The sequence below is a fragment of the Melanaphis sacchari genome, unplaced genomic scaffold (assembly GCF_002803265.2).
Source record: "Melanaphis sacchari strain LSU unplaced genomic scaffold, SCAv2.0 Contig4_pilon_pilon, whole genome shotgun sequence".
NCBI lineage: Eukaryota > Metazoa > Arthropoda > Insecta > Hemiptera > Aphididae > Melanaphis > Melanaphis sacchari.
In genome coordinates this window covers 10108626-10136602 of record NW_020271335.1, presented here as the reverse complement: position 1 = coordinate 10136602, position 27977 = coordinate 10108626, and the positions used below count along the sequence as shown (strand labels likewise).

General features: G+C 23.3%; 1 protein-coding gene across 4 annotated transcripts; it reads right to left on the bottom strand.

The window, feature by feature from the left end:
* Window positions 1–58: 58 nt before the first annotated feature.
* LOC112599213 (eukaryotic translation initiation factor 4 gamma 3-like) lies at window positions 59–23456 on the bottom strand. Of its 4 annotated transcripts, none has more exons than XM_025346029.1 (31): window positions 22933–23456; window positions 16260–16406; window positions 16150–16196; window positions 14407–14469; window positions 13465–13542; window positions 13240–13294; window positions 11267–11574; window positions 10991–11092; window positions 10367–10769; window positions 7881–8017; window positions 7188–7395; window positions 6967–7121; window positions 5774–5884; window positions 5487–5687; window positions 5016–5153; window positions 4566–4769; window positions 4421–4497; window positions 4213–4357; window positions 3185–3479; window positions 2839–2933; window positions 2636–2772; window positions 2503–2570; window positions 2264–2439; window positions 2012–2196; window positions 1869–1948; window positions 1629–1777; window positions 1003–1110; window positions 845–940; window positions 671–749; window positions 446–607; window positions 59–386 (listed from the first exon to the last, which is right to left on the bottom strand). In XM_025346029.1, exons 1-31 carry the CDS (start codon window positions 22988–22990, stop codon window positions 184–186), a joined length of 4470 nt encoding a protein of 1489 aa, XP_025201814.1. In that variant the 5' UTR covers window positions 22991–23456; the 3' UTR covers window positions 59–183. The 4 variants fall into 4 exon arrangements, with proteins under 4 accessions (XP_025201814.1, XP_025201815.1, XP_025201816.1 ...); XM_025346030.1 differs by having other exon boundaries at window positions 5487–5684; XM_025346031.1 differs by lacking the exon at window positions 22933–23456 and adding an exon at window positions 16738–16759.
* Between the last annotated feature and the right edge of the window lie 4521 nt (window positions 23457–27977).

The following is a 27977-nucleotide window of genomic DNA, read 5'->3' as shown; positions in this document are numbered from 1 at the left end:
ATATTTGCAAATTTATAAATAATTGAATTCCAAAGGAAATAAATGAAAAATGGCTAAGTATTTAGAATTTTTTCTTATTTATATAAATTTTTTATAACATGGTATCTACAATAAAATAAAAAAAAAATAGAAGAATTTGTGTCGATTGATGAATACATGCAGCTTTAAGATAGTGTCATTACACTATTCAACTGTTTCATCCTCATCAGAATCGTTTGCTGCTAGTGAAAGGAAGAATGAGTTTAAAACTACGACAGCCATGGTTTTTGTTTCTAAATCTTCATCAAATCCTGCTTTGAATTCATCTTCTTTTTTCCATAGTTCAAATGATTCTTTACTTATTACACTATCTTGATAGAGTTTATGGAACAGTTTTAACACCATTCCTAATAGAAAAACAAATGTATTAATATTAAATCTAAAAATTTAAAAGTTGACTACTGACCTCCAGGATGTTCAAGAGCAGCAGACATTATTTGAATGCCATATAGACATTGAACTTCTCGTGCCTGGATTTCAGGTTCTGGAAGTGGTTCTGACCGAATATAACAAGTTAATAATTTCACATGAACATGGTCAAAGAAATCTTCATAAGAATGATTCGGTTCTAAAAGTTCAAATTTAATATTTTAATAACTAGTTTACAATAGTTTTAAAAGTAGTAACTTACTTGAACATACTATAACAATAGCTATAGTTAATGCCCGCACAAATTGAGGGCATTTAATTATTTCTGCACTGATATTAACCTTAATTAAGAACAAAAAAATTAAAAGTGATAACACTTATCAAAAAGCAAAAAGGAAATATAATGCAATTTTTATTAAGTAGTTAATTTACTCACACTTATCCAACTATGTAATATATCATACAGTAGTTTACTATCAGTCAGCTTCATTTTATCATACATAGCAATAGATAAGAGGAATACTCCAATTCGCTAAAATTAAATAGGTTTTATAAATAAAATTAAAATAACAAAATAAGGTCTAAAAAACTTACATCATTTTTAAAAAAATTATTTATTTGGTTATTAGGCATAAATACATCAAGAGGAACATATTCTGACGTCCTCCATTTATTGTAAATCCATAATATACCACCTAGTTGCTAAAAATACAAAAATTGTATTAATTATAGTGAAATAAATATCTATCAAATAACATACAAAAAAATTTTTAAGGCTAAGCTTTAAACATATCACATTTTCTATAAATAGAATATTATTTTAATTTTAATTGGATACAGAAATTATGAGAAAAAGATTTTAGTCTTATTTAATGTAAAGCTAAAAGTATAATTTTTATTTAAATATCAGATCATATCAGTTTAAACCTAATGTTTATAACCTTATGTCCATAAAAAAAAATTCTTGCCCATTTTTAATGTTATAGAATCTCGAGAAAAACTTATGGAGAACTTTGGACATATTTAAAATTTACGATAACAAGAAAATGTTTTAGTAAATGTTTGATATAAGTTTTTTGTCTTAACATATTTCTTAAACAAAAAAAAATTTTTTCTGATAAGCCAGTAATAAAACTAAAAATTAATTTATTGTGGTCAAAAACATGTAACTATAAATTATAAAGGATCTTATAATATTTAAACAGGTAATTGTTACTTACTTCTTTTATGTTTTGCGTTTCCTTGGAACTAAGAATTTTATTTAATACTTCTATGAAAAATTTACTAGAATTATCTGGCCGTATTGACGTACAACAATCTTTTAAATTATTGAAATCAAAGGAAGCATTTTGTAATAATAATAATGGAGCTATATATATATATAAAAAAAAAAAAATGTTTTATTTATAGAAAGCTTGTATACTTTGAATAATTGATTAAGTAAAAAAATATAAAATTACCAATAATGGCAGCAATATAAGAGAAAAATTGAGGGTAATCCATCAAATAATCATTCCAATCTTTAAGAACAGCATCAATTCTTATTAAAAAAAAAAAAAATTTATAAAAATTTATAAGTTACATAATTTGTAAAAAAAATTACCCATGAGTTACGGCTTCCATAGAAAGAATTTTTTTAGATAAAAGTTCTGCAAAAATCTTTCCTGCCACAGTTGTTCGAGTGATTGGACTATTATCTAATGTTATAAGTGACATTGATTTAACAAATTCTTCATGTCTTGTGCGGATTACTGAAGACTTATCTTCTGATAATGAATATATTATATCCTATAAAAAAGAATATATATTATGATTCAAATTATACATTATTAATATTTTAGAATCAAATACATACATCTAAATTTTGCAATTGCTCATATTCAAGAAGAATATTTTTACATTTCATATTAATTTTTTCAGAAATTGCATATAAATCTGATGCTGATTCTTCAACAGGCTCTTTAGGCTGTGAATTTGAAGAAGGTATTGAAGGAGTGGGTTGAGCAAATTGAGGCATCATACTCGCTACACCTGACAAAATATTATTTGATAGTTATTATTTGTTACATATTCATGTATTAAAGTAAGCCATACCAGACATCATTCTTTGTCTTTCTTCAGACTCTGATATAACTGGTTTTCGTGATGTGTTTTTATTAGACCTAAAAAATAAGGTAAGAAGTATAAATAATAATTATTATAAAATTAAAATGACAAATATACTTACATCATTTGTGAAGAATTTGATGATTTCTTGTCATCATTTAGAACAGCATATGGGTTACTACTAGTAAATGTCGTATTCTTACCACCAGTGGAAAATGACCATTTAGGTGGGCCTAAGGTTGTCATAGATGAGTTATCCTAAAAATTAATTGTATTTAATATTTTATTAACACTATATGCTAAATATTTAATATAATTTATTACCTTAATTCCTTGCAATTTGTTTTGGTCAATAACGTAATTTTGTTGTTTATACTTGGTATTAGTTTGAACAACATTCCACTCATTTTCATTTCCACCTACAAAAAATATTTTTATTATACTAATTAATGCAACATTAAATATGTACTTAACATAAACGTAACAATCATTGAACTTAAGTGACTACAATGTGTTTTTATCATGAGTAATTTATCAACAATTAATATTTTCAGTGAGAAGATTAGACATAATAAATCATTTAAAAACACATAATAAAAATAACTTTAATATTACATTACTTTTTAAATATATTCTAAAATTTTTATTCATACAAATTTAAGATACGTACGGCGACTTTTATTTTCCCCACCCCTGAATTTTTCATCCCCACGATGATGATCTCGTTTCTCTGATCTATTATAACCTAGTGATATAGACTGTTGTTCGATTGCTTCGTTTTTAACATCATTTTCTATTTCATTTATCAATTTAGGTTTACTATCAGTACGCCTTGGTACCCATTTATCCCTACGTAAATCAATGACATCTTGTATCATAAATTTTATTCTTGATGGAATCTTTGATTTCATGTCTCTAGATGTTAAAGCTTTTAGTTTATCAAAGATCTCATTTAAATCGAATGACTGAAACAATAAAATATATATTATTAATTCAATGAAACAATAATAAAGCAGGTATAAAGTTTAATATTAGACAGAATATTAATTCAGGGCTTAAAGAATAAACTTTAAAAATTATTTATAAAAAAAGAAATGAAAAATAAATTAAATAACGGTATAAATTACTACGAATATAAGCATAGTCATTGACATAGAAATCACTAACAAGTATTTCAGTTTTATAAATATAATTTAGTAGAAAAATTTGTGTTGATAAATGGTAATATTGACTATACAATTTTAACTTCAAAATGATAATATTGTACATTTTCAAATTGAATAAAATTAAATAACTGTAAGAATGCTAATGTAAGATAATATAAATAACGATTTTAAACTTAAAGTTAGGTAGATAAAAGGTAAAGTCATATTAATTATAAAGCACAACATTGTATGCCTAAAGATCAGTTTTTAATTATTCATTTGTAAGATTGTATAAGACGAAATGTTTTACCTAGCTATAATCCTGCCATAGCAATTATTTTTAAGAAATAACTTTAATAGTATGTGATAAATTATAATATTAATCATATCATTTGATCTTAAACAGATAATCAGACTATAATTAATAAATTATTTTAATTCCTCTTTATCAACACATGTTCTAAGTTAGTCAATATATTTAATTTGAAAAAAAAATTATATATATAAGGACATAAAATTTGTTATAAACATTATAAAATAAAAGCAGATTTACTTGTTCTAATTCTTTTCCGACAGTCTTTAATAAATTGCATAAACATTCAAGTGGTTCTTCAACATGTTTAGTGACTAAATTCACAATGCAATACAACATAATATTTGGAGTAAGAATTTTTTGTTTAAACAGTTCACCAATAAATCTAATAACATAGAATAAAGAAATATAGAAATTTGAAAACATTTATTTATTAATTTATTTTTACCTGCAATTTCCTACAGAACGTTTGCGTACTCTTCTTTCATTTTCTTCATATTCTAATTGAAGTTCTTTTTTCTTTTCCTAAAAATTAAAATCATTATAAGTTAACAATGATACATTTTAAAATATTTGATGGTTATTGAAATTACTAGATCTTTGCATGAATTGATTTCAGCGAGTTTCTTAGCAGAATCCATTTCTTGGGCCTTGTCCAATTCAAATAGACTTTGGCATTTACTTATTATCAACTTCTTAAATGATACTGTCTTTCCATCTTTAGAATTAACTTGTACAGACTGCATAGCAGAACATAAAGACGCATAAAGAGGTGCAAAACTTTGCTCTTCTATAGCCTGAAAAAAAAAAATATTACTCAGCATAAAGGTCTTTATATTAAGAATATAATTCTAAATTTAAACATTTAGAGGTAGTTAAATTAATTACTATTACATATTCAAATTGATTTTTTTATATGTATATAAAAAAAAAAATTAATAAATAATTTACTAATTGGACACATGAGATATAAAATAATTGTATTACAAATAAATAAGACTGTTAATTCAAATTTATTACACTATTTTTAAATATAATATTACCTTTTCAAAAACTAAATCAATAGTTTTTTCCAGTCGATGAATTGTGTCAATAGGTAATGCCTTAAAACGTTCAGTTAATGAAACCATATTATCAGGGGTTATTTTATTCAAAATTGACCGAACGTTTTTGTTTACTTCCTGCAATAAATATAATTTACATAATATAAGTAGATTTCAAACATGCATTTTAATATGATAAAAAAGTCAAATTAATTATATTTGATTAAATTATTAAGAGATTTTGTATTTAAATTAAGTTAAAAAACTTTAACTTATTCTTATCAAATAAATTTTAAGTTTCATATTATTATTGACTCAATAACATTTGAGTTTTTTAAACTTGGTTGATATGAAAAGTTACTAAAATTGTTATGAATACAAACTTATTTACATTAAATTAAAGTTTATGATCAAATGACATAAATTTATAGGTTAGTTTATTAAAAAGTTTAATTTAATTTAAAACCCTACATCATTCTTTAGTTCTTCTTCATTCTTGGTTTTAGATAGTTCGGACTTGGTAGCTTTTTTGGCAGCTGTTGGAACCCAAGCATTTTCAGTCTGATTTAATTTAACTTCTTCACGTAAAGAAAGAGACATATGAATAGTATTAGGTTTTGACGATTTACTAGCTGTTTTTCCTTGACTACTATTTCGTTTAGCACCTGGCTGCTAAAAAAAAAAAAATGATAACAAGAGATCATAAATTGTTTTTTTTTAAAGAAACAATCGATTTTGTCAAATTATTTATTACTTACCATAATAGGCATACCACTACCACGTTGACTATTACCAGGTTTAAAATAGGAAGGCATAAATCCAGTTGCACTAGCACTTTGAGACCTTGATAAATTAGGAGGTAGTGATCCCTTATAAAAATAAAACAATATTAAGTTTATCAGAAGAAAAAAGAAATGAAACGAGTATAAATAATTGGTGATATCTACTTTAAAACATAAGCAGGATTAGATATACTGTGATTTTTAATAGCATCTATTAAATGTTAAAACACATCAAAATCCATTAAGAGAATATTTATCTTAGATAATTTTAAATAAAAAAGTAGTAAAAATAATAATAAAAATTGTAAAATACAAATTTAAAACTAAAACACAATACCAATTATTTGAATAAATATAAAATCAAAGTGTAGACAAAAAATTATGATTTGTATATAAATTATAGATATTATTAAAACAAGGACATTAATTTGTTCATCTAAAAAGTTTCTTATTAGATTTTAATGTCTTTAAACATTAAACAGTTTTAATATAGTATAGTAGTTATAATCCCCAAAAATTAAGGTCTATTACTCAAGAAATTGAAATACTTAAAATAGGTAAGTAAGTACCCATTCGGCTATAAAGTAAAGAGTTTGTTATGGGTGTGTTAAATTTGTATTCTATTATAAAGGTTTCTGAGCAAGAGACAATCTGTCACTATCACTGAGAAAGTTGTAATCAACATTTCTAGAAAAATAAAAATCTCTCAAACCTATGAATAATTAAAAAATATTGTATTTTTAATAGAATATTGCAGTTTATAAAAAACTTAAATTACCAAAACTTTTTATTTCATGTTACAACTAAATCACAATTCTTTCAAATGAAGAAAATACTTGATTCATTTAATTTTTCTCAAATTAAGAGAAATACTGAAAATCCAAATTTATTACCAGAACCACTTTTTTAGTTGAAAATTAAAGCATTTTTATTGTCTTTATAAATGACAATAAACAGAAAATCAAATAAAATATTGTCAATTTTATACATTCATAGCTGCGCTTAGAATCTAAACAAATATTTATATAAATTTTGTTGTCTGGTAATAATAAAAAATAGATTTTAAAATAATAAGTGTTTATAATAAAATAATTAGATAGGTAACAATAATATTAATGTAAATTATCTAAATTTAATATTAAGTACTGTAATCTTTTTATTTAACTTACTGAATTAAACGGTGTGGCACCAGATGTTTTAATTAGATTACTCCAATTATTTAATACATCAGGTTTTTTTTGGCAAATGGCTTCATTACCAAGGGCTAACAAAAATACTTTTGAATACACTTTCTTTCCTATTGGGTTTGTAATACTCCATTGTTCTATATACAAATAGAATACATTAGTACTTATGTGAAAATAACAAATTAAATAATAAATGATCCTACCTTCAGTATAGGGTAATTTTTCTAAATAACTAGGCAATTTTGGAACTGTTTTTTCAACAGGTTCTTGTTTAAGTCCATTATTTTTTTGGATTTCTTCTGGTTGTTGTAATAATTCCTCTGATTTTGGAATAATAATCTCTTCCTCTTTATTTTTAGAGTTATGGTTATTATTTTCATTTTCTTTATTTTCTTGTTGTTTTAAAATATCCTGTAAAATATATTTATGTTAAATAAAGGACTAATTTAAAAAGGTAAAATTTGGTTCATTACTATAGTTTTATAAATATGGTACAAGACTGTGAATTACCTAACATACTTTATAAGGAAATAAATTAAATGAATAAATAAATTGTATTAAAAATCATTAAAAATATTTTATAATTTTAGAAGCTTAGTTTTTATTAAATAAGTTTAAATGTTAGGTATATATTAAAATATATTTTATAGGAACATTATAATATATTAGTTTCTTATAGATATTATCTAAATATAAAATTAAATAATTATCTAATAACTGTTTAGTTTTAATACTTATTTAATTAGAATTAAATAAAGTATACTAAATTGTTGATTAATTGTAAAGGTCTTTTTACCATAAACTATACAGTTTTCACTTAGCTAGACAATACATTTATACAATTCAATAATAAACTAATACTAAAAGATTATTAATGAAACTGTAATTTTACTTACTGTTTTTGATTCTATAACAGGCTCAATAGTTGAAGGTTCAATTGAATTATCTACATTCGCACCATCATTGACATCTGATTTAACCAAATTCTTTTGCTGATTATTCTTCTTCTTGATTTTAGATTTTTTAGGTTTAACTATAAAAATTAAATGATAATCAATTATCTTATTAAGTTAATATATTATTTTAAGATATTAAGATAACAACATTTTGTGACAATTTTATGATAATAACATCATAGCAGATGTTCTATTCACAAGCCACACAGGCTGCCAGAATAGTCTGAAATAGCCCAATGATGAAAATACTAAAAATAGGAGAAAGATATACCATTTATATATTACTGGATCATGTGTCAGCCTCTTAAAACTACTTTACTATCAAAAATATGAAATTAAATATAAATTAAGTTTAAAAATATAAGCCAAATTTAGCTTTTCTAATTACATTTTACTCAATTTAAATGAATATAAAACTAGTATAGACTAGTTTAAAAATAAATAGGTTATATCAAAATAAAACACAAGGAAAAGTTTAGAACCACTGGGCAAGTTCTTCTAAATAACATAAAAATAAATTATATTTACTATGATTTTCGATCTTAAAGATGGAAATGACAATTCAGATATACAAACAATACTATTTTTACTTAACACTCATATATATATATAATAAAGTATAAAAAATAATATTTATTTTTCCTAAACATTGATTTTATTTAACATGAAATAGATTGAATAATGGATACCAAATAAGCAATCCTTAACACTTTATTTATTAGTAATAAATAAAAAATATATGAACCTTTTAATTAAATTTTTTTTATATAGGTTTATGCCATTTAATTATCAGATAAAATTTCCTGGTCATAAATATGGGTATTTTATAATGACCTTAACTTAAAATTGAATAAAACAAATGAGTTAACAACTAAAATAACATCGATAATTTAATGTAAAATACGAATTTAAAATAAAATTACACAATTCAATTAATTAAAGAATATTATAATCGACTGGAGGTTTTGAGAAATAATTTTTCTTTTTTAAATAAAAATCGATAAGTACTCACTAATAGGTCCCTTCATATTTATTCCAAAATTCTAAAATGACATTCTTCTGATTGATATTAATATTCTGAGGTAAAATAGCTTTTATAAAAAAATATAAAAAGTTTTAAGAAAATAAAAACACGTGCGCATTCAATAGTATGAAAAATAATAAAGTAATTTGAAAGGCAACAAACGACCTCTGCATCAGCAAACAGTTGATACCGGTCAGTAATGCCAACTGCATTTATTTGTATCATTCATAAAAAAAAACTTAAATTCGTGATAAATATTCAGTGTAGCTAGTGTACAATAATATTAATAAAAATGAACCTTAACTCTAATCAATTTTACTGTTAACATAATATGATAAAGAAAATAAATGTGAATATTCTTTATAAATATCCCTAAATCTTATAATATAAATATATAATAAAATATAATTTATAGGAAGTCTGAATCATTGGAGTAACCTTACAAATAATAAAGAATAGTTTATTTTCGATACACAGTACATACAACTTTGTAAAATGAAAATGTACAAAAACATCTTACTACTTCCACACAGTAATATAATTTATTTTTATTTACATTTTTTAATGAATGTTATTTTAACTATGAAAAGCACAAGTCCTATGGAATTTTAGACTGAGTATAAAAAATCTATGATAAAATCCATAATTTTGTAAGTAAAATATTAATAAATGTTTGAAGAAAATCATTGCTATGTTAATTTAGATAACATACAGACATTAATAGAAATTGATTCGTTTGTTTTATAATAAAGCCTACATGATAATAAGGCCTAAATAAATAGTAATGTAAAATAATTAGACAGTGGTTAAGGAGAAAAATATTTGAATAAATTGTCTAGTTTTAAGTCAATAAATACAAAACTATTAAATCTTAACTATGAACTTTAATTTAATGTTATTTTCAAACAGATTAGGTATTAACACTATTAACTTTAAACATACTTTCAGAAAATATAGTTCATGTAGTATTGTATATAAACGTTAAAATGCAGCAACTAATATTAGATTTAATTTGGATATGTTCATAAAATCCCTAGTAATTACTCAAAAAGAGCACAGATTGACAACCCCTGGTAAAGTACAACAGAAATTTGCATTTGTGACCATTTGTGGTAAATCCACAATCTCATTTTTATTAAAAAATTAAAATATGAATGAACAGCCTCTTAATTATTATGCACTTAAAAAACATGGATCTTAATTCTAACAGTGTTAATTGAATTTCTACATTACGTTAATTATAGAAAAACTAAAGAGAAGTTTAAAATAAGAAATCAACTTGATGGAATAACTACTATATTTATTATTATTATATATTTCTTTTCTTTACGAGTATTATTTTATAAAATTGAATTATGAAAGAACTTTTCGATTTTTAAATAAACAAACATAAATTTATTACCTGATTTAGTAGATTCTTCATCTATATTCTTTTTTGAAATAATAGGATCTTCTGAAATGATGGTTACATCAGTATTTTGTATCTGTACTTCAGGAGATGTAGTACAACTTGGTACAATATTTATTGGTGTTTCTACTAATTCACTTTCTTTAAAATCTAAAGTAGTGGTATCTTCAGTACTTATAGTCAAACCAACATCAAAAGAGGTTGTATCACTTATTGCAGCGGGCACTTCTTCTACATTAGTAGAAACATCACTTATCTCTTCAACTTCACTGATAACTTCTAAAGAATCCTGAGCATCAACTTCAATGGATTTTGAGGATCCTAAAGTGCTTTCACTTGCTAATTTTTTGACTTGTGATTGGAACTCATTTCTAACTTTATCTTCTCCTTCATTATTCTGAAATACATATTTAAAATTTTTGTAAACAAGTAAAATTATTATTATTATTAGTTTTATTTTAGGAAAAAAATATAGAAAAATTAAAAAAATTGTCAATACTAGGTTAATATTTAGTTATCAATTACCAAAAATCATATTTTGTTAATTTAATAAATTTTAAGATAAATAATAAATAAATTCTAGGCAACTCATAATTGGAAATATAAAATGTAGATTACCGGATTACTATCAGATGATTTAATATCATCTTTTTTGACAGCACTTTGTACTTGACTTTGGAATTGGCTTTGGACTTTCATTTTTTCTAATTCATCAGCAGTCTAATAAAACAAACAAGGTAAAAATACTTAGTATAATTCAAATTTATTACTAAATTATTAAATGTTGTTTTAATACAATTTGTTTAAAAGTATTTTTAAGTGTAATTTAATAAAATATATAATATATAGTTAATAAATCTAAAAGTTTAATAATATTAATAGTAATTATCTTACTGGTGGCCCTTGTAGTGAATTTATTAAGTCAACTTCACGGCCTGTATTAGGATCAATTATTTTAATAATAGTTTTTTTCCGAACAGGTCGAGACGATTCTGGAATTTGCATTGGAGTAGTTGAAGGTTGCTGTGGTACTTGTTGCATAGGTTGTGTATTAGGGGTCATATCCATTGGTTGAGACTGTACAATCAGAGATTGTCCATGGGAATTTTGAGCATTACTCATATTAGCTACAGGAGGATTTTGTGGTCCCTGTGGTAGATTAGTCATCTGAATTGGTCTAGTAGGTGGGGTAAAAAACATACCTGAAACAGCAAATAAAATTAAATAATATTACAATTTATTTTGATGTGTTAAACTTAAATGTAACAGTATTTATATAAAATTATTATATAAAAAAAAAAAAAAAAAGGTAAGCCCATGAGCATTACTTTATTGTACATTAGATGTCACATAGGATTATATTGTTGTGTTAAATTTAAATTACCACAAAACATATTTATTGATGTTTATTTTTATACACAAAGACACATAGCTATTTAAGTTGATATTAAAACTCAAATATTCAGCGCTCATAAAAAATGTTGTGACAGATAAATATTAATTTTAGAAACGAACAATTAATGAGGAATTTTGTATTACATTTTCAAGCATTTTTTTAGCCAACTAACAATTTCTAATCAACATTTGTTTTAACTACTAAGAAAATTAAAATTTTTTATTTAAAAGTGAAAATAGTTTGAAAATTATATTGTCAATGGAAAATAATATTTGCATAAAACAATAATTATTTTGGTTAAAAAAAATTAATAGAAACTTTTTATTTTTAACTCCACAAAATATAAAAAAAGATTAACTTTGTTACAAGATATCTCATTCTTACTAACAAAAAAAAATGATGAAATAAAAAAAACATATAATTGTAAAACCAATAAATTCATTGATCTACTGAGAATCTAAAATATTTATAAAATTTGATATTTATGATTATATTTTTAGTTTAAATTCTAAAAGGAGCAATAAATTATTAGTTGTATGATTTAAGTTTGGCTAGTTAATAAGTTATTAAAATATCCCAAGAAGTAGGAGCAGTATGTTAGCAATATAAATATAAAATAAAAATAAAATTTGAAAATAAAGGTTGACAGATCTTGGTTTTTTTTTAAATATATGTTATTATTTATCATTGAAATTAAATTTGACACAACAAGAAACCCTGAACTATTGATCAATTGAACACAAGACAAAAACAATTAGTAAACACTTAAAAATAAATTTATTTTAAGATAAAAATCTATTTGCTACTAAAAATGTATAACTTAGTTTTTCTCCTTGCTTCTTTTTTTAATACATTACTTTTGTCAAATGATACTTTAACATAAATTCATAATAATTTTAGAACATCCATTTTAAATGACACATTTTATCATATAATAATGAAATATTAACTTAACATTTAAAATTTCTAGTGGTTTGAAATTCAAAACATTTTTATTTTATAATTTACCAATAAAATATTTGTTTAAACTCGAAGAGTAAAAATAGTTTAAAATCCAACAAAATCAATCATATTTTCTCATTAAAAACAAGCAATAATTATCTTGCATAATCTTGCTTGCAATAGACTGACAATCTTAAATTCGAAGGAAACTACAGTATGACTTTACTGATTATCAAATACAATTCAAAGTAGTTGCAATTTAAAAAAAAAACTTTATAATCAGATAAAAATAAAATGAATGTAATATTAAGAAGTTAATAATAAATAAAACAATACAGATTTTATTCTGTACAAATAATGAAAAATAATTTCCTACAACATTTCATAATATAAACTTTTTAAAGAATAAGTAATTAATTTTAGCTGAACCTAGAAATAATTTATAATAAAATACTTTTAACATAAAAAAGTAATTAATATAAAAATAACAATTATGTAGTTTAAAATAAAATAGCAAAATTGTAATTACCTTGTTGATTGGTAGGATAGTTTACATATGGCATTAGTAAGGCTGTTTGTGAAGCCTAAACAAAAATAATATAATACACTAATAAATAAAATCTAATGAAATTTCTTTTTAATAATACAGTTAAAATTTATATTAATACTAGCAAATTAGAATGAATTATACAGAAAAAAATAATGTATACCAAAGAAATTATTTTATATCATATTTATACTAGCAAATAAGTACCTGTTGTGGAGTAAATGGATAATAAGCTGTAGGGTGATTACTGGATCCTTGGTAAGCCACATTGCTAGGCAAATACACCTATAAAAATAATTTTTTACTATAAATAATATTTTCATTCAACCATATTTTTTAGTCTTCCTAATAAAGTTAATAATTTCAAATTATGTTTCGCTTACACATAGTTCTGCCCAAAAATAAATACAAATTGTACAAGTTCAAGTAAATAATTAAAATTATAATTTATGTTAATTAATAACAACCAATAACTAAAATAAGGGTTAATAAATGTGTATTATTTAAGTCCAACACCCAGATAAATGCAAATTTAGTTCAAAACAACAACAGAAATTATACCATATTTAATAATTTCAATAATTATGTTAGTATATTTAACAATAATTATTTTTTAATATAATATATCTAAGTAACTAATAAAGCACATGTTAAGTAAAATTATATTAAATGTTAATAGCTTTAAAGCTAGGGTATAACATTAATTACAATAAAATAATTAAATAAATACAAAATCTTGATATCATGAATATTTATTTTATTTAATTTGTGTTTAAACATAAAAATTTATTTTTGACAGGACCAAATATTTGTCTCTGAATTCAGATTATAGTGAGTTTTAGCATTAAATTAAATTTAACATTAAAGATTTAAAAAGGATTTATTATTTTCGTATTAAAAACAAATATATTTAGTAGTTATAATAGATGTCATAATACATTTTAAACACATCTTTAGTAAATTGGTTTTTTCATTTAAGGACAAAAAAAATTATACGAAATTATAACTTATGAAAAAAAAAGAGTCTATCAAAATGTATATTTAATGAACTGTTTAAAAGACACAATTTAACTAAACAGAAAGAAAATGTACAGATTATAATATATACATTTTATTTTTACCAAATCAGTAATTTGCATCGAAAATTACCTGATACTGGAAGGGTCCTCTTGGTAAATTACGTGGTGCATTTGGTCTTATATGGTGGGATAGCTGAGCACAAAAAGCAAGCATTAATATACATAACAAAAATTAGTTTGGAAAAAGTTAGACATCATATCACTAAACAAATAATTGTTTGTATTAATTTATGTATTAAATAGTATTGAGATTTAATACATTTTCTTGAAGTTAAATAAAATATGAATGAAAATATAAATTTTTCAAGTTCTAAAATTGTTAGAACTTAAGTAAAAATTAACTATAAAATTCAAATTCTCATTACTATTTATAACCATATTCAGACAATTACTAGCCCAATATATTTAAAATTATAATTGACACATATATAAAAATAAATTTAATGCAATTAGATAAAATGTTGAATTTAAATTCCTCTTGCTCATACATCTAATTTTTTTGGTATATATAAACATTTTTTAATACTTAAAAACAATGTAAAGGGCTTAATTATTGTTTGAATGGTAAATTCTTAAAGGGAAACAGGCTATTAGATCAGTGAATTTGCTAACACCATAAAAAAACCACAAAAAAGCTATTTAGCATAACACCAATGTTAAATTGGGGATATTCTATATTTAAATATATCATAATCCCAATCATGTTAATTTAACAACTTAGAAATAATGCTCCTCTGCTACTTATATTCAATAAAATGTAAATCTTTAAATTTATAAATTGTATTATTACATGCATTTTTTTAAAGTTTACTTAATTAAAAGTTATTATAAAAATTATACATTAAGATTTAAAACTATTTTCTTTTCATTTATCACTAAAACGCACCTCCATGTTTTGTCTCCATATAACATTTTTATGACAGTAAGCTTTAATTCAGTTAAAAATTTTAGATTTTGAACGGATCAATGAATGATTTTACAAGGTGTTAGTTTGTGTGTATCACTAAATTCTTGAATATTAAAAATCTTCAATATTTAATGTATATATTAATTGACACACTATATGCCTACATGAATTATTATTTATATATGACACTTTCAAAGTATTTAGAAAAATTTAAAGCTATATATAATATAAATTTTTATTTACATTTTTAAGTATGTCAATATTAACTAATAAGATAATAATAGAATATTTCATAACACAATCAAATTTCTATTACACATTAATCACAATCATAAAAGTAATGTTTATTATAAAAATTTCAAATAAATTATAAATCCAGAGTACAAATTAAATCCAATATGTTACCAGAAATCCCCCTAAAGCTGACAATGGGAAATTTTCTTTAATAGCCACAAAAAAAAAAAAAAAAAAATCCAAAACTAATACATTTGTTGCTCCGCTCAAAATCTAAAATCTGATGTACACACACAAATATGTTCTTACCTTTTAATTTGGTAGTAAGTTAATTTTAATATTTAAACAAATAACACATAATTAGTTCTGCTAAAGTTAAATTTTCTATATTATATATTTGTAAGACAACACATGCGGGTGTGACTTGAAATAAATAATATATTTGTGAGATATAAATATACATGTATAACTTTTTAATGATTTTTTTTTCTGCAATTTAATATAATTCATTAAGTACCTATACAAAACTTAAACTCTATATGCAAATAAATAAACTTTGTTTATGAATATAATTTAAAATGTTAATTTATAAATACTATTAATTTGTAATAATGCAAAATAATGCATATTAATAGGTAAACACTATACTTTTAATTACAATGATATACTTACAGCTTGCTGCCTTTGAGATATATGTGTAGGTACCATTTGGATTTGACCTAGAAATGTATTATTTTAATTCAGTGATAATATTTCTTATTCTTTCCTTATATTTTACTTACCGTGGGTCATATTGGTCATATGATTATTTTTCATATCACTAACGTTATGTGTACCTGGATTTACATAATGTCTTGAATTACGTGGACCACTAATTATATACCCCGGATTTTGGACTTGGACAGCCTGGGGAAACTGATGATTAGGGTCTGAAAAAATATACATACAATTAAAGATTTATTAATAATGATATTAGCAACTTGTATTTTTAAAATTTGTTTTTAAAATAAGATACTTAAAAAAAAAAAAAACTTTAATTTAAGTACTTAGAATGTTATCAGAGTTATAAGAATTCAAATAAAATAAATAATATCACCAGTTAGCAATATAAATAAAAATAACCAAAAATTTATAAATAATATTTTGATATTTTATAATTATAAAATACATCAAATTAATACTTAATCTAATTAAAAAGATTATTGTGCAGAATATTTAAAACTTTATTAAAACATATTTCTTAAAATAATATAATCCTACCATTCATGATATTTAAAAATTAAAACTAATAAAAATATATACATAAATTATGGTACACGAAAAAAAAATCGGGATAGGATTTACAAATAGTTCAATTAATTCACTTAAATTAATAATTATAATATATTTTAGACAACTAGTTTGTGTTTAAAATAGCTAAACAAACGTGGATGCCAGGCTGGCATAACCACTACTACCTTCAGATAATCACTAACTCAGCACATGAAGCAACAGCTGTTACTCTCCCCTCTAACCGATAACTTAAACAGGGTTTCTTAAACCATAATATAAAACTACAAATTATAATTTTCCAATATTTTAAAAGAACATTAATCAATATTTTAACAAATTAATGAATTACAATAATATTAAAATATAGGGAAGATATACGTACTAAGATATTAGTAACTTGTTAATCTATTAACATGATACAACTTTTTAATTAATTTATTCAAAATTATAATGATAATAGCAGTGTAACCACTTTTTTACTGTAAAAATTAAATGTTAATTTTTAGAATCGCTTGATTTTTATAAATTACACTTTTTACGATTCAATGACAAATATTCTTGCTATTGTCAATATTGGGTAATATTAATTCCTATTGGTGGTTTATAATTAGTACATTCTTTTAATAGATAAAATATTTTAGATAGTTGTTAAATGTAATGGTTTAGAACACAGGAAATATATAATTAAAAAAAAAATATTAAATGATTAATAATTAATTTGCGAACAATTTGTATTCTTAAATTTTTAATGACTATATCATCACAGAAAACTATAAAGTATCTAAAATATTAATTTCTATTTTCAGGTTAGGATTTTCCAGAAGAACTAAATGAAGACCAATAAATAAATTGAACTTAAGTATTAGAAGTATTATAAATTTAGAATTCTCATAAATTTAACACTATACCATCAATGTTAAATTCTTAAATAAAATTTTGTTATCAAATAAAAAAAAACACATATATATATAATTAAATAATTCGGGGGAGAAATAATTAGTATTTTTAGATCGTGATAAATAATTATCTATAATTCTAATATTAGATTAAGTTATAAATGAATCGAAATATTTTCAAGTTTGATTACAATTAATTAAATTAAAGGTTTTAAACATTTTTCTGAAGGGTTTTTCAAGGTTGCATTTTAGAATCTAAGTAAAGCGAGAATATATTGATTTTTTTTTACCTGACATCACATTTCTTAATCATAAAAAATACTTGGATCTAAATATAAATATTAAGGGAGATTTCTATAATTAGCAAATTAAATATTGAACTTCGTCATAAAAAGAAAAATCTTCACAGAATATGTATAAACTATGAATACCTACGCCTTTCTGCGAATGTTTAAAATAATCGGTAAAAACAAAAAAAAAAAGTATTATGAAACTAGAATATTGTGTTTTTGTAGTTAATAAAAATACAAGCAACTGTAAAAATCTTGGAATATTTTACAAATATTAATCTAAGATTTCTTATAATATAATATGATTCAAATATGTTTTGGTTCTTATTAAATATGATTTAGTTCACTTACACATCATAGATGCTTAAAATATTTAACTTTTTATTTTTAATTATGTTGATAATACTTTTGTCTTTACAAAAAAAACTTGAAATGTTAAAATAACAGTTTTCACAGGTTACCATAGGGATTTTATAATATTGAAAATACATAGACACCTTTTTAATACAGTATTAGTGTTTAAAAATTATATAGGCTAGAATATTTAATTTAAATTAATAGACATTTTAAGTTTAAATTTCAAGGAAATAAAATATTAAAAATTTTGAACTTAATTTTTTTTTCTGTACCTAATTAAAAAAAAGGACTCAAAATTGTTCATAGTTCCATATATTTTTACTTTTAATACACCCAAGTTGTTTACACTATGAAAAATAATTAATAACTTTAAATTATTCATACTATATTACACGGTATTCATTTGTAAGTTAGCAATGACAATATATGCAATTTGAAATGTTTATGTTATTATTAGTTGGATCTATTTTATTACTTAACTTTAATATTAATATAATTAAATATCCTTAGAAATAAAGAATAACACACTGAGGTTTTTCATTGATATGTAGCGGTTTATCATATAATTTCAATTTGACATTTGAATGATTATTGATAATAGTTACTTACAACTAAGTATACTAAATACTAGATACACGTAATCTATAGTAAAGTATTTTTATCATCTATAAATTTATATGAGTAATGAATCTTTTTAATCAAGATAACTTTAAATACAGTAAAAATAAAATCCATGATAATCATAACTCTACAATTACTTTAATATTATTTATTCAAGTTTACTTATAATAGTAGCATACAGGCTTTAACTAGTAATTACTTACAAGACATAATTTATTGATATCAACGTAATAATTAATAAATTACAATAGTTATTAAAAATGTGTTGTTGATGTATTTAATAATAATAAAACATATTTTCAGTTATGTAATTTATTTATTTAGATTTTATGTAAATTACATAAATTATATTTTGTAAATTTATTTATTATATCTTAGGTTGTTACTTGTTATTGTAATATTTCTAAATAATAAGATAATTTTATTTAACTCACTAAAATAATGCTAAACCCATGTTGGAAATAATTCACAATATGTAGGAAGCAAATTGTTTTAATAACATAATATAAATAAATAGTTAACAAAATAATATGGCAACAATATGTATTAAAAAATGATAGGCTATAGATAAAAAAAAGACTATATGGCGTGATTGTTTTTTATTGCTATTTATCTAAATAATCAATATTTTTACCACTTAAATTTTGTTTCTTATCTTTATAATATTAAAAAAAAAAAAAAAATTAAATGTATTTAAAAAATAAAATAAAAATAAATACAAGATTTTAATAATTATAGACTATAGTACATGAACTTATGCGTAATTTGGAAAAAAGGACTTGAAAGAGCTTAGACTTTCCAAAAATATATACCTATTATAGTATTACATTTTCCATTAATTACCTTTCACGTGGTTTATGTAGATTTTATTTATCTTTCAAGTTTTCAAAATATTTTTATTTTTGTTATTGATAATTACATAATTATGAAGATTAGAACAAGGATTTTAAGCACATCTAGTAACAGAGGATCATATATGTCTATGAGCATGACTTAATTTTACAAGCTACAGTATAGTTGAGGTATCTATAGGTTACTTAATTCTTTTAAATAGATATTGATTACATTTTAATAATTTTAGAAATACGTCGTATATACTTATTTTATTATTATTAATTATTATATCAACTAGACTATAAGGTTAATTTGTCTTTATGCACATCACTTGGCATAGCTTGTAGGTCACCAATTCAGTGATCCTTTGACTGGTATCGAGTAGTCGAAATTGGGCCAAAATATAATAATTGTATGATAAAAATATGAAATAATTGAAATTTTTATTATAGGATGCATTGGTATATGTATTTAGGTATGACATTTTATCTGTTAAATAGTGGTTTCCTGGACTTTTGAATATAGCTCAACAAAAAGAAGTATGCCGCAACATTAAAAACAATTTAGAAAATCAATAATTCATCCAGTTAATAATATGTCTATCTATGATAATATATATTATTAAAATAATAATTTTTTTTTTGTGCTGAACAAAATCTAGATAACTTATATAACTTATATGGATGATACAAAGTAATACAAGCTTAAAAGAAGACTTAAGAATTACAAATAGGAGAAATGGAAAAGTACAAAATGACATCTTATAAATGATACCTATGAACTGCTCTCAACTGAAAAAAATTGAACATGAAAAGTAATCATTTAATATATGGTAAATTATTTGGGAATGGTGGCCTCTTCTCTCTATAGCTCCAGTCAGGTTCAAACTATCAAGACACATTAATAAAGATTGTCGAAAACAAAGTTCAGTGTAGAAACAGACGGTCTAAAGATTACTGAATTTTGAAACTTAATAACAGATTACCAAAAATGCCTACCACTAAAATTATTAATTTTCCTTAAATAATGTTAATATCTTTCTATAAGCCAATAATATGCCAAATGAAAAAAAAATATAACTATTACCAAAATAATATACAAAATATTACCTAAATAACTTGGTTGTATTCATTAATAACAATACTTAATAGCCACTGTATTACAATAAGCCACAGTTATCTATATAAATTGGAACACAACTATTATCAATTATCATATGATTTGAAACTGAAATAATGCACTAGTTGCAAGTCCCCCTATTATAACATTTTCATTTTATTTTTTTAAATTATACAAAAATACTGTTTTTACTGACAAGGTACAACTACAAACATGTAAAGTTCTGTAATGATGCCACATTCATATTTTGAATTATAATACAAAAATTAATTAGAAAAACCTTATATTTTTGAGCATATGCGTGTATTATAATATCTAAAACTTAGTAAAAGAATAATTATTCATTATTTACAGAATTATTTAGCTAAATGAAATTATTTTGACTGTACCGTCTGCATTTAATAATATGATAAAATAATAAATTTAATGTATACTTACATAATACAAATAAATATATTATTATATAATACTATAATAACTAAAACATTTTCTTGATTAATTGGAAATAAAAAGCTATTTTTATTTATTATAAAATAATAGGTACTTTTCAATATGGAAAATATATAACTAACCTATATCCATCCCTATGCAATAAAATTACTTCAACACATTGTTACCAAATACTATAAGTGATTATTAGGTCTCTGACATTATAGAAGCTAATAAAAGCAAAATATATATTTAATAAAATGTAAAATTTAAAAGAAAAAATATGAAATAAACAAAAATTTTAACAAAAGTTATGTATAATACAATACTAAGATGAATCACTTGATCTATTAATTTATTTTAATTTTATATACATTAATATTACCTGTAATAAAATTAAAATCAAATAACAAAGACAAATTTTATCAATTACCTACCTAATTAATTAAATTTGATGTGATTTATTCTGCAGATAGATAATTTAATGCTTAACTTAATACTTTCTAATTGAAACGCAAATTTAAATAATTTTATATGTATTAAATGTATAACTATTATATATTATAATCATTGATAAGAATGTTTAACCTAATAATACTATTAGGTTAACATATCAATTAAAATACTATAATATATTTAAATATTTTATAGGTAGTATTTAATGTCTTAGTAAGAACTATACTATTTAAAGACCAAGCTAGGTACCTAATTATCTGTCCTTAATCTTATACATATATGCTATGAGAAATGCAATAATAAACTAAAACAAATACAAAATACAGGGAAAATACTTTAAAATTACCTACTTAAAAACAATTTAATTACCTACTTGAACATAGCATTTAAGTATAATACTAATTACTAACAAATACATAATCAATTAATATCTCGATTCTAATTTCTTGGAAATTATACAGATTCTATGAGGATGGAAAAATAATTTGGTTAATCATTTGCATTAAAAACTGTTCTTGAAAATATAAATGATCTTTAAAGTATTTCATCTAAAAGTCAAATAAATTTTATTATTTTATTTATAATTATAAATAAAAAAGTAAGTAAAAACATGTCTTTTATAAGGCAAAATTAAGTTAAACTATTGAATGAAAATAACAAGCAAACATTGATTTCAATTATATCACAATAGAATAGAAGAGCCAATTGAGATAGGTACATTAAAATTTTTGATAGGTATTCACTATCATTAATACTATCCGTGGAGTTCTAAGATAACCTTTGGCATCTACATAACAACATACAAAAATGCTAACAACTTAATCTGGCATTCTACCGTTGCAGATGATTTAAATCAAATGTAATCAATTTACTGGAATTTAATCTGTATTGCTCCACACATTAATCTGCATTTACTAATATTATGTGGTAAGTGAATCATTCATCAATAAATCAATTTTTTCACAATCAAACACTTCAAAGATTTCAAAAGTCAATCCAGATGAACATATTAGTTAATGGGAAAAATTACTACTTTAATAACATTAAAGTTGGGTACTACTCATGAACCTTCTTTTTATAGGTAATCTCTAGAATTTTATTCGAACTCAATAAATAACTAGGTGATATATTATAGATCGAGGATATTTGGGAATTTATTGTCGAAGTTTATTATTACTAACTTTGATACATCCCTTCGAATTTTCTTGGATGGCTCTGGTTTTGGCTTCGATTGTTCATGCTCACTATGATCGTTTGTGCAGTGCTATGTTAACGCTGAACTTCGGTATTCCGGTAGTTGACGATATTAACCTGGTCAACATATCGTATCAGTCGTGATTCGTCGATGGACGAACCGATCGGAAAATAGTCATCACAAATATACGCGAAGCGCACGGGACGCGATCAGGATGGATAAAAAATCAAAAAATGTATATATACGGTTGGCAGCCAGTGCCAAATTGGGTTGGGCACAAATTATGTATATAAAATATACGAAATTTTGGTAAAAATTAATAACTTTAAAAAATACAAGAACTAATACTAACACTATACAAACGATAACACAAAACGTTGGTAATAATAAAAAAAGAAACAATTAATGTTTTTAATAAAAAAAAGATGATATAAAATGGGTTATAAGATTTGACGTTTTACACAGCCATATTGCATACGAAATTTTTAACAATACGCACGATGCAGTCACTGGCCACTGCAAGCTTGTTTGTCATGTGAACGGGGGAAAATCGCTGCCACCAGACCGGCCAACCTCTGTGGTCTAAAGTGGATCGCGGGGGTAAATGGTAACTATCGACAAACTCGATTAAATTATTTGTTTTTAAATTTAAAAAAAAAGGTATACAATTTATCGTTTTACTACAATTGTCATCAAATAGAAAATTAAAAATTCTGCGTTTAAAATGTATTGATAATAAACGATGATCAAAAATGAAAAAACTCATTATTAAGTATATTAATTCCTTAGCCGATTATTTCTTCTCACTTCGATTAATTCGATGCCCACGCCAAACGGCATGTAGCTGAGAACCACTGAAAATCGCTATACCTATTTGTGAACTTCAAAAACGACAGATAAGTGATAACTGATAAGTGATAGCGTCACTAGACCCAGCGGAGTTGAAGTTGTGACTTTGAACTATTCAGGCTATTCAGCCAGATTTATGAGTTTAGAAATATACTATAATAAGGTTCCAGATCTTTACATTTATTCCACTTTACTTTATCTTAAACGATTGTTGATGGCTGCTGCACAGAGACTAATTTAATTAGTCAAAAATGCAGAAAAGGTATGACTCATAAATATTGAAGCACAACAATAACATTATACATTATTCAATATATTCCTATAATATTATATTTTAAATGTTGTGTTGTACCATCAACGAGAATATTGTTAATTTTTAAAATTTAACAAATAAAACGTGGGTTTCTTAACAAACTTCTAATTTTATTAGCTAATTGGTTGCTTATGATTAAAATTGTAATTTACTAACATTCTTTTTTTATAATAATATATCCAATTACAAAAGTCACCGATTTAATTTATAACACTCTTTAGTTCTTAAACTATTACCCTTTTTGAATTTTTTTTTCTTAATTTAATAGAATTTTGAGCTAGTACTTAGTTTCTTAATCATTTAATTTCATAATCGACGTGAAATGGAATAAATGTCTCTGGACCTAGGAGAGAAATAATAACAAATGAGTTGCTAAAAAACATGTTTCTTTTCAAAATTATTGTTTTTTAATTTATCGTTTTAAAATGAGGAACTTGCTTTACTATATAGTAAATGTAAATTATGTCATCTTTATGAAATAGATTCAGTGTAGTAACTATTTAGGAATTTAGGATTAATATTTTGTTTTGGGGGGAAGAGATATGTTTCATCCAAAAATCACTAAATCAAGTATGTTGCTTTTTTTTTAACTATTTATTATTAGTTTTATATATATTCGGAAATTGGTTTTTCATTTGTACATGATCGATTTATTTTAGTTACTTTGGATAGTTGGTATAATACTAATTACTAATATCTATTAAAATTTATATAGCTAATATAGATACCTTATTTTTTTCATTAGATAGAGGTGTACCTATAACTTTTGTAATACTTGGCCCTAAACCCCTATAAAGTATCATTTACCGGAGAAAAAAACAATATATAGTATATACTAATATACTATATTATACTATATATATAGTATATCTTATTAAATTATTGACTTACTAAGAAGGCCAGAAACTTCTATCCTTAGTGCTAGAGAAAATAGGCTAGTAAATATGCAGCACACAGCTTACTTATACCCAGCAAGCGTAATTCTTAATATAACTTAATGGGAGGCAGACAGGACTCACTGGACATGCCCTTACCGGTTCTCCTAATCTTTATGTATAGTCTATTCGGACTGATTAGAATTGACTAACTAAACATTTCATTTACGATCTGCGACACAGTTCTCTTTGCGAGCAAGTCTAAGCCCACCACTTAAGAAGTCACATTTTAATTTCTGTTTGTAAATCACCTCCCTAGCCATTTCCTCTACAATGTTCAACGTTTACGTCTCTTTGGCTGATTTATAGAAGATTCTAAAAGTCTACTTTGTTTTTCGGAGAATTAAAATTCTTACAGCTTGGTAGATCGAAATAAGTTTTTACATTACTGTCGTTAATGGTAGCCGGCAAGAAACTTAGGCAATTTCCTAGAGCTTCACTTTAAAAAAACAAAATCATAATAGTTAGTATCAAATGAATAATTTCATTGTAGGTATAGAATATTAATATTTATACTGATTGTATAGTTTTAATGTTTCCCTCTGAACCTGTCAATTTCAAATATTTATAAGACCGACTTATTAACTGAATAGTGTATATAGTGTAATTTTTAACAATAGTAAAATAAATAAATTCAAAAATTAATTTTTTTGTGAGTCGAGGCCAATTGGATAGCAAGTGGTCTAACAATACTTTTCGGAAGCTGACGAGTAGGTACCGACGATAAATCAGCGATTAAGTTGTATAGGTAGTTAAAAGAAATAGTTCAAATGCGTTTCGTATATTATTTTTGTAAACGGACGCGTAAAACTAACTTAAAATTTCCTAACAGCCGCAATTTATGAATTAGGTAGGTGTAGGTAACATTGAAATTATATTATTTGTTATGTATTTATTACCTTTTTAATTTTAATAATAATAACAATTATTATTGTCATATATATTTAGGTGTTAGATATTTTAGAATCTCAGATATCTGATTATATTATTTGTTGGTATTCTGTCGGTTAAATTTAAAAAAAGTATTGATTCCTTATATTGTAGTAAGTGTATAGAATCATAATATTTTTTCTAAATAGTTATACATATATGTATAAGAACATCTAATGGAGGAGCCTATTGTTACATTTCGAAGTATTTTGAAATATACAAACAGTTGGTGAACATTCCAAATATCTAGGGACCTAGGGTTACTTGTTTTTAAATTACAACAAAATAAAAAAAATTGTTTAAGGATAAATTATTATTTTATAAGTTAATATATTATGTTATGTCATAAAAATATTAACTTCAAACGATCATGAAAAATAAATTTGACTTTACAGTAATTTTTTTTATAGATTGTAAAACTTATAAAAAACCATGAATTAAAATTTTAAATTTTAAATACCTAGGTACCTATATAAAAAAAAGTGACAAGTGGGTACCGCTTTGCTGTGCAATAGATATCCAGTGTATCACTATGATTGAAGTCAAGAGGTGTTAAATTTGAATCTAATAAATATCAATGTAGGTATAAGAAAAAGGATACTGTGCGGAGACGGTTTATGAGTATGGTATCAATCTATGATATCAATAAGTATATTTCATGTTATATTTTCTAATACCTATCTATATTATTATATTTTTTTATTTTATAATTCATATTAAACAAGGTTAAATTAATATTTGTCGAAAACACTTCATTTGAATAGGTATGTTATTGTATGCATTATGTAGATAGAAAAAATCTGAACTTCTAAATACTTATCATTTATACGAGAAATAAAAAACACATCATTGTAAAATCAAGGTATTTATTGTTCCGTTCAAAATCTAAAATAATAAATACCTACAAACAACAAAAATTGGAGAGAATATTCAATTTCAACGTAATTTGAAAAAAAATGAATGTGGCTTTACGCTAAAAATGATCTATCAATTATATTTTTATGCAATACTATATTTATTTATTTCTAACGAGAATCAGATGTGGTATCTTAAAGAGATTCAAACTACTAATTGATCAATTAGAATCATTAGAGAATTAATACCGTATTAATTTACTAAATAAATGTACTGTTTATTTTATTTGTTGTGTATACCTAATTTTGGTATTTTGTTTTTGTTGTATTATTGTTAGTTAAGATAAACAAGTGTTTTTAATATTGTAGATAAGTAAATAAGTTTTCCTACCGCTAGCATAGTTGTATGTCTATAAATACAATTTTGGTCATTTTTTAAAAGGAATTATTAAATTGAAAGATTATTTTTGGTTTTTCTAAGAGCCATGGGCGTCTCTAGGGAGGGGGGGCAAGACGGGGTGCTTGCCCCCCTTAAAATTTTAAATTTGTTTCCTAATTGTAATAATTTAATGTTATACTGACGAAACATAATTGTTGTTCTATAAATAAAATGTATTAAAAAATCTTTATTTTTAAAATTAATTTCCCCTCCCCTAGAAATATTTCTGTGGATGCCCATGCTAGAAGCGTTTTATGATAGTTTTCATGGTATTTAAATACAAACACATTAATTACAATAATTTAATATGGTTGTTTAGTATAAATACATATTATTATAGTAATTTAAAATTAATAATATAATAAATGCAATGTTTTTGGCAAAAAATTTAATCAACTTACAATAAAACTAAAAGTAAAAAAAAAAAATATTTTAATACCAATAAGAAGAAACTTACCATCAAATAATATATTTAGTGATATAGGATGACAGATTATTTTGCTTAAAATTGTATCTTTAAATTCAAATTTAACTCATCTATTACTTAATGATAAGTGCCCACTTGCTCACAGTTTTATTTCTTGTTATGTACAATATTATTTTTGATTAACCATATTTTAAGTGGAGTGAGTACAAATTATAAAAAAAGATTAAAAATTTGATTTTAAGTATTATTTATAAATTTTTTAAACCATACAATTATATACTTAA

What these genes read in the sequence shown, in the direction of transcription:
- LOC112599213 (XM_025346029.1), bottom strand. Translation starts at nt 22,990, where the DNA reads ATGAACAATCGAAGCCAAAACCAGAGCCATCCAAGAAAATTCGAAGGG. An exon ending in TATGACCAATATGACCCACG is followed by an intron (nt 16,197 to 16,259) that starts GTAAGTAAAATA and finishes ATACATTTCTAG; the next exon opens with GTCAAATCCAAATGGTACCT. An exon ending in ATTCACTACAAGGGCCACCA is followed by an intron (nt 11,093 to 11,266) that starts GTAAGATAATTA and finishes TTGTTTTATTAG; the next exon opens with ACTGCTGATGAATTAGAAAA.